General features: G+C 41.9%; 1 protein-coding gene across 1 annotated transcript; it reads left to right on the forward strand.

Annotated features, from left to right (window-relative positions):
- Positions 1 to 351: 351 nt before the first annotated feature.
- LOC133806204 (uncharacterized) lies at positions 352 to 3,503 on the forward strand. Its single transcript, XM_062244329.1, has 4 exons — positions 352 to 1,174; positions 1,607 to 2,462; positions 2,673 to 3,116; positions 3,476 to 3,503. Exons 1-4 carry the CDS (start codon positions 352 to 354, stop codon positions 3,501 to 3,503), a joined length of 2,151 nt encoding a protein of 716 aa, XP_062100313.1.
- Positions 3,504 to 8,392: the final 4,889 nt, after the last annotated feature.

Consider the following 8,392-nt stretch of genomic DNA (forward strand, 5'->3'; position numbering starts at 1 on the left):
CTAGCAAGGAAATGGAGGGGTCTAAAGCTCTTAAAGATTTAGGAATGAGTGAAAGTGACATGTCTATTTCTGAGAAGGATAAGTCTGGGCTGGGTATAGAACTGAATAAGGAAACTCAGTGGCAAACACCTAGACGGGTCAGCTCTCAGAGACACGGTACTATGGCTGGTTTATCTAATGTGGCTGTCTCGGCTCATAATCAGGGAAATCACTTTGATGTTCTTCAAGAACAGGTTCGGGATGGTAAATCCGGGGATGTTACTGGTAGCTCTTCTAATGGATAAGTGTCCTATCTTGAGTTGGAACATAAGGGGGCTGAACAAGGTAAATAAACAAATTTCAGTCCAAGACATGTTTAGGAAGAATAAGATTGGTATTAGTGGTTTACTTGAAACTAAACTTCGAGGTAATAAAATAGATGAGTTTATGGGACATCGATTTCCTAATTGGGACTATTTTTCCAGCCCAAATACAGAAGGAAGACTGTTAATTCTTTGGCGGAAGGGAATAGCTAAGGTGAGTATATTGGAAGACTCTTCTCAGCTGGTTCACTATCAGGTTAAGTTGATTGGTCTCCAGAATATTTTCTTTGTTTCGTTCGTGTATGGATTTAATTCAGTTCATAGTAGGAGGAGCCTTTGTTGTGATCTAGCTCCCATTTCTCTTACTGTTAAGGCTTGGCTGGTTCTTGGGGATTTTAATGCCCCTTTTCCAGGGGATGATAGGTCTGGTGGCTGCTCTATATCTAGTGTTGAATTGGTTGATCCTATAGGCTGGAAAACTACTACTAAAATGGAAGCTATCAAAAGTACGGGTTCCTATTTTGCTTGGACAAACAACCAAGAAGGATCAGCTAGGATCTTCTCCAAAATTGATCATGCTCTCATTAATGAAGAGTGGCTGGATAAGTTTCCGAACTGTTTGGCTGTGTTCAATTGGGATGTGGTGTCGGATCATTGCTCTTTTATAGTTTTTATTATTCCTTTGGAGACTATTGGAACAAAACTATTCAGATTTTATAACTTTTGGGCTAGTCACCCTGAGTTTATTCAAGTGGTGTTGAATAGTTGGAGAGTCCCCGTTTATGCTACTGGGTTGAAGGCGATTTTTACCAGACTTATTTGTCTGAAGCACAAGCTTAGGCAGCTTAATAGGGACAGGTTTGGAGATATTGGTTCTAGCTACCATTCGTCTATGGAAGCTTTTCAAGCTGCCCAACTTCAGGCTAAAGAAAAGCCTCAAGACTTTCATTTGTAGGAGGTTGTCAAATTAAGAGCTTCTGAGTTTCAATACCAAGAAAATATTTATTATAGTTTTCTTGTCCAGCGAAGCAAAATAAATTGGATCAGGCAGGGTGATATTAATTCCTCATTTTTTCATGCATTCCAGAAGAAAAGGAAAGCTGAGAATTCCATTTCTTCTTATATCAATGATCAAGGAGTTTTGATAGATGACTTTAAGGAGGTGGTTAGCCATTTTGTTGATCATTTTTAGAGCCATTTGGGCAGATCCAGTATGGCCTCAGGATTAGTGGATCAAAGGTGTATGGTCTTAGGCTCCAAGCTTTCTATAGAACGGTAACTTTATCTCTTAAAGCCTTTCTCAGTCAAGGAAATAAAAGTAGCTTTGTTTAGTATTCCTAGATCTAAATTGCCTGGTCCAGACGGGTATGGATCTTGTTTTTTCAAATCAGTTTGGAAGCATATAGGTCAGGACATCTGCGTTACAATCACTCATGGCTTCACCACAGACCAGTTTCCTCAAGAGCTGCACGAAACTTCCTTGTCCCTGATACCTAAAGTCCCAAGTCCAGCTAGAGCCTCCGATTATAGACCCATTGCTTGTTGTTCAACCCTGTACAAGGTCATAGCTGAGCTGTTATGTTCCCGGCTATCAGTGGTGCTCCCTCAAATCATTCAAGTTAATCAAGGTGCGTTTGTTCGTGGTAGATCCATAGCTCATAATATCATGATTCTTCAAGACTTAATTAAGAATTATGGTAGAGCTAATACCTCTCCGCGGTGTGCGATTAAAATTGACATTAGTAAGGCTTATGATACGGTTGATTGGCAGTTTTTGGAGAATCTGTTGAAGGCCTACTGTTTTCCATCTAAGTTTATTGGCTGGGTTATGAAGTGTGTCAGGAGTTCTTCTTACTCTCTGCAGATTAATGGTCGGGTCCAATGCAAGTTCAAGGGGGGCAAAGGTCTGCGCCAAGGGGACCCAATGTCCCCTCTTCCCTTTGTTCTCATCATGGAATACATGACTAGATGCTTACAACTTGGTGCCAACTCCTCTGCTTTTCAGTTTCACCCTTTATGTAAGAGTTTGAAGCTTGTTAACCTATGCTTTGCAGACGATGTGATCTTATTTTGCAAAGGGTCTGTTTTGGCAGTGTCTGTCCTAAAGGCTTCTCTTAAAGAATTTAGTGATGCTTCTGGGCTTACTATTAATTCTAAGAAGTCTTAAATATATTTTGGTGGGGTTGTAGATGCTGTTAGATCAGAGATTTTGCAGGTTATCCAACAGTCAGCAGGCTCTTTTCCCCTGCATTATCTTGGGGTACCTCTAAGACCTACTAAGTGGAAGAATGTTGATTGCGAAATTATTATCCAAAAGATGAGAGATAAACTGTTTACATGGTCTAGTAAGCATTTTTCTTATGCTGGCAGATTGCTTCTCATTCAAACTGTCCTATTTGTCTTGAGAAATTACTGGATGTCAGTGTTTACCTTACCTCAAAGCATCATTAAGGAAGTTGAGAAATTATGTAGACAATTCCTTTGGGGGGCCTTGGGAACCAGAAGTAAGCTTCATTTAGCTTCTTGGCATCAAGTGTGCCTGCCTAAGGCGTATGGTGGGCTTGGTCTTAGGGATGGCGCTAGCTGGAATAGGGCTCTCTTGGCAAGGTATGTATGGGCTGTCTCTACAAAGCTAGACTCTCTTTGGGTGAAGTGGATCCAGCATATTTATCTAAAGGGGGCTAACTTTTGGGAGTATGAGTTGAAGCAAGACAGTAGCTGGTATTGGCGCAAGCTATGTCACCTTAGGAAGAGATTCAATGAGCAAGAGATTCTGGCTGCTGGTAGCTCTGGGATTTTCAAGCCTGCTATGCTGTATAATAGCTTCCTAAACTAGCATTTTGTTCACTATAAGAGAGCAGTTTGGAGCCGTACTATTATTCCTAAGCACAGGTTTGTTATGTGGATGGTAGTGAACTCTTTTCTTTTAACAAGGGACAACTTGGCCAAATGCAACATTCCTTTAGACAGCTTGCTTTGCCCAGTTTGCAAAGACCAGTGGGAGAGCCACCACCACTTATTTTTAGACTGTTGTCTATCAAAGAGAATTCTATCTTTCATATTTTCTTGGCTTGGGTACCATGCTTGGGCTTCTAGTTACTCGGACGGGACTAGGGGGCTCTCTCTTAGTCTGCTTAACAGTTTTAGCTTGATTATTAACTTGGTTCTTGCAGCTGTGATTTACCAGATTTGGAGGAATAGGAATAGGTGCATTTATGATGGTTATTCTTTAACAGCAAATTGTATAGCTAAAGAAGTTATTACAGTTGTTAAATACAGATTATGTAGTGTTCCTATTAGGAAGGCTCTTCCTCACCTTAAGCTTTTCTTAAGGAAAATTTCTTGTATGTAATGAGGTTGTAGCTGGCTGTTTGTTGCTGGTTTCTTGTTGGGCTTAGTTCCCTTGTTTGTACATGTCTGTTTGATCAATGAAGGAATTCTTCTTGACCAAAAAAAAATAAAAATAAAAAAATTTGGTGTGCTACAATATACTCTCAAAAGGAATTTCGTGACGAGATTCTTTCTTACCAAATAATTCATGGTGTCTTTCTCTCATGTCTTCCTCCAACTCCCATGTTGCTTCTCGTTCATAGTATTCTTCCACAGGACCTTAACTAGTGGAATCCTTTTGGATCTCCATTCCTTGATTCCCTTTTCAATAATGCGCCCAGGTTGTTCATCATAACTCAGGTCCTGCTTCAGTTGTCACATCTCATAACTCAACACATGAGAGGGATCTGACACATACTTACGCAACATCAAGATGTGAAAGACATTATGCGTTTCAGCTAGTGCTGGGGACTGCTAAATGATAAGCAACTTGCCCTACTCTGTCCAAATTCTCAAATGGACCTATATATCTAGGGCTTAACTTCCCTTTCTTTCCAAAATGAATAACACCCTTCATCGACGAGACTTTCAAGAAAATAAACTCACCCACTGAAAACTCGATGTTCCTTCTCTTAAGGTTAGCGTAGCTCTTTCACCTACTCTGCGTTGTAAGCATCCTTTGGCAAATCTTCTCGATTGCCTCACTGGTTTCCCTTACTTCCTCGGGGCCTAAAATCAACTTCTCCCCAACTTCATCCCAGTGTAAAGGAGATCTGCACTTGCGCCCATAAAGCATCTCATAGGGAGCCATCCCAATAGTAGATTGGTTACTGTTACTATAAGAGAACTCCATTAGGGGTCAGCATCGGTTCCAAAACTCTAAAAACTCGAAGGTACAGTATCTCAACATGTCCTCTAGAATTTGTATAGTTATCTCTGACTGCCCATCGGTCTGAGGATGAAACACGGTGCTAAACTTTAGCCTTGATCCCATAGCTCTCTGTAGCCTCTCCTAAAAGTTCTATGTGAATACTAACCCTCGATCCGAAATTATCGACTTTGGCAGCCCATAAAGTCTCACTTACATACAATTCTGCATATCGATCCGCCGAGTATATGGTCTTAATGTAATGCCCCAGATTTCCTATTATGGTTAATGGCTGGGTTAGTAGGCCGGGAGGGCCATAACTGTTTAATTACGCCATTAAATGTGTTTATGCATGTTTATGAGAATTATATTATTATATGATGTTAAATGCATGCATGTGAGTCCACATTTGTTTACAGGGTTATTATGGTAATTTGGCCCGTTGAGGGTATAATTGTATATTTGTATGTGTGATAATGATATATTGTGAGACCACATTATAATGTGGATTGGTTCGAGTATTCCGACATGAGACGATCGTTAAACGTGATTATCGGTTTGGTCATAACAGGTTTGAGCTCGGGGCTCGGGGTGAGTCTCGGGGTGATATTAAAGGTTATAGCGTTACCGGGGATTTTAGGGTAACGGGTTATGAAATATTAGTGTTTGAGGATATTGAGATTAGCGGGAATTGGGAAGCGTTAATTATAATTAACGGGTTAAGCTAGAAGTACCAATTTTACCCCTAGAGTAGTTTGAAAGGCTTTAGATGTCACAAGGGCATTTTGGTCTTTTTAGGGGAGGATATATATAAGGTTTAGTGGCTGAAGGCTGTGGAATAAAACAGTGTAAAAACAGAGTTTTGCCTCCTCCATTCCCGTACATCACCCTCTTCTTTACTCCTTTGATTTTTTGAGCTCTAGGAGTGGGATCAAGCTAAGGAAATTGAAAGGCAAGGTTGGAGCACTTGTTTTAGCAGGTGTGGGAGGTTTAAAGCTAGTTCCAAGGTGAGTTTTTACTATATATCACAGCTGGTGCTCTGTTTTATCTTTGGTATTTAGTTCATGGTTTTTGATGTGGGAAGTGAGGATTAAAGGGAGTTCTTGGTGTTAGATGATTGGGTTTTGGTGAGGAGGTGTTATAGGTAAGGTTTGGGGGTTCAATTACATGTTTGGAGAAGGTTTTAAGATGATTCGAGGGACTGGTTTGAAGGGAAAAACGCAGGGTTAAATTCTGGTTCGTGTGTGGCCGACTTGCCATTCTGGGCTGGGCGCCGCGGCGCAGCAGGGGAGCGCCGCGGCCCTTGGCGTTTGGCAGGCAGGGAGCCTCTCTGTCTGGAGGCGCGCCGCGGCGCAAAAGCAGGGAGGGCCGCGGCCCTTAGAGCCAATTTTGCTAAAATAAGGTTTTTAGCTTGGGGATTCAAACCATAGGCCTCGGGGTTGGACCTAGTACCCGGTTGGGTAGTATTTGATTTCTCGGGGGCTGGGATTTGGTTTGGGAACCCTTGGTTATCATTTTTATTGATGAATCCTATATTTTGGTTATGACCAGGTGACCGTCGAGGAATTTAAAGGTTGATCGTTCTCAGGGGTCGTGCATATTATAATACTCACTCGAACCAGAGGTAAGAAAACAGTGTATGAATACAGTTGCACCCTGTATAGAAATATGGCATGCGTGGTTTGATATTTGAGGCATGCTGGTTGATATATGTGGACATGGATTGCATATTAAATGCTATTGAACGCTGATTATCTGCTTAAGACACTGACTAGTCAGGGACCGACTCTAAAGTCAAGAATCATGCATTGAATGGCTCTATAGCATTAATGCCTGACCGACCCTAGGGTCGAGAAACTTACAAGCGCTTGCCTGGTCTACGACCAGATGACTATAGCCAAGGTATATGACCCCGGTGACTGTTTGTCACAAGGCTAAGGGACGTTGTCCATAGTTTCGACTCTAGAGTCGTGAGGAAGGTTATGTTGGTGACCAATCACCATGCACCTGTCCTGAACAAGTTTTTGAAAGAATCACCTATCAGTTAAGCCCTGGTGACCCTATCGTCACATGGCTAGAGGGAGCGATGCTCATTATTGTGACTTTTGTCTATTGTCACCTATTTGTTGGACTGATAGTCCTGAAGGAATAACTGTGATTATTGTTGATATTATATCATGCTATATTGTGTTTTCTTGCTGGGCCTCGGCTCATGGGTGCTATGTGGTGCAGGTAAAGGGAAGGAAAAGCTTGGCCAACCCTGAGTGGAGAGCTTGGCCGATGTAATGTACATACAGGGCCGCTTGACCGCCACGGTCAAGGAGTTCTCAGAGGGACTAGGGGTTTACCCTATTTTTGCCGCTTAGGCCGGCGGGGATTGTATATATGAACTGTAGCAACTCTTTTGTAACATGAACTACTTGTAAACGTTTTAAAAAGGCTCATGAGCAGTGTATTTACTTAATGAAAAGTGCCCTTTCCTTTTTACTGGTTTTATACCTTAACCTGTTAATGACACTTAGATCACGTTTTTAACCAAAGGACTCGGGTAGCGGGTCGAATTTCCGGTTCACCGTAACTGTTCTGGGGTAACCAGGGCGTTACACTTAACTGGCAGGAAATGAGCGGACTTAGTGAGCCTATCCAATATTACCCACACAGAATCATGCTGCTTGGTGGTTTTGGGGAACCCTACCACAAAATCCATTGTTATATCCTCCCATTTCCATTTAGGAACATAGTGCGGTTGAAGTAACCACCCTGCTGGCCTTCGGTGTTCTGCTTTGACTTTCTTGCATGTCAAACATCTGGAAACAAACTCAACAATATCCCTTTTCATTCCATGCCACCAATATAGCTCTTTAAGGTCTTGGTACATCTTTGTGGACCCTGGGTGTAAGGAATAGGGGTTCTATGCGCCTCTTTCATAATACTTTTCTTAATCTCAACATTATTAGGCACAGAAATCCTGTCCTTGTATATCAGCAATCCAACATTGGACATTGTGAAGTCACTGCTACCACTTTCTTGTACCAAAGCCTCTTGCTTCATTAGGGCTTCATCCACTTTCTGCCCTTCTTGAATTTGTTCTAGCAGGGAGGATTGTAATATGATATTTGCTAGGCTTCCTGTCATAAGTTCGATGCTGGCATTTATAATCTCCTTCTGAAGAGGCATCTCTATTGTATGTAATGCCGAGACATTCCCATGTCCTTGCCTACTCAATGCATCTACAACCACATTGGCTTTGCCTGGGTGGTATAGAATCTCACAATTGTAGTCCTTCACTAATTCCAACCACCTTCGCTGCCTCATATTCAGTTCCTTTTGCCTGAAGAAGTACTTCAAACTTTTGTTGTGAGTGTAGATTTCGCACTTGTCCACATATAGGTGATGTCTGCATATCTTCAGTGCAAACACCACTGCTGCCAACTCAAGATCGTGAGTGGGATATCATTGTTCATAGTCTTTGAGTTGTCTGGAAGCATAAGCTACTACCTTCCCATCTTGCATTAACACAAACCCTAAGTCGTTCTTTGATGCGTCACAATACACCACAAATTTCCCACCCTCTGTGGGAACACAATGAATAAGCGCATAAATAAACTTTTCCTTCCTGGTCTGAAAGCTTTCTTCACATTTCTCAGTCCATGCAAACTTCTGATGTTTACGGGTTAAGTTGGTTAAGGGTGTGGCGATCTTTGAGAAACCCTCGATGAACTTCCTGTAATAAGTCGCCAATCCTAAGAAGCTTCGAACTTCTGAGGCATTCTTCGGCTGGGACTAGTCTCTAATGGCCTCGATCTTTGATGGATCTATTGCGATCCCATTCTTGGACACTATATGCCCTAGGAAAGTTACCTGTTCTAGCCAAAACTCAAACTTAGAGAAC

Source organism: Humulus lupulus, chromosome X (assembly GCF_963169125.1).
Source record: "Humulus lupulus chromosome X, drHumLupu1.1, whole genome shotgun sequence".
Taxonomy (NCBI): Eukaryota; Viridiplantae; Streptophyta; class Magnoliopsida; order Rosales; family Cannabaceae; genus Humulus; species Humulus lupulus.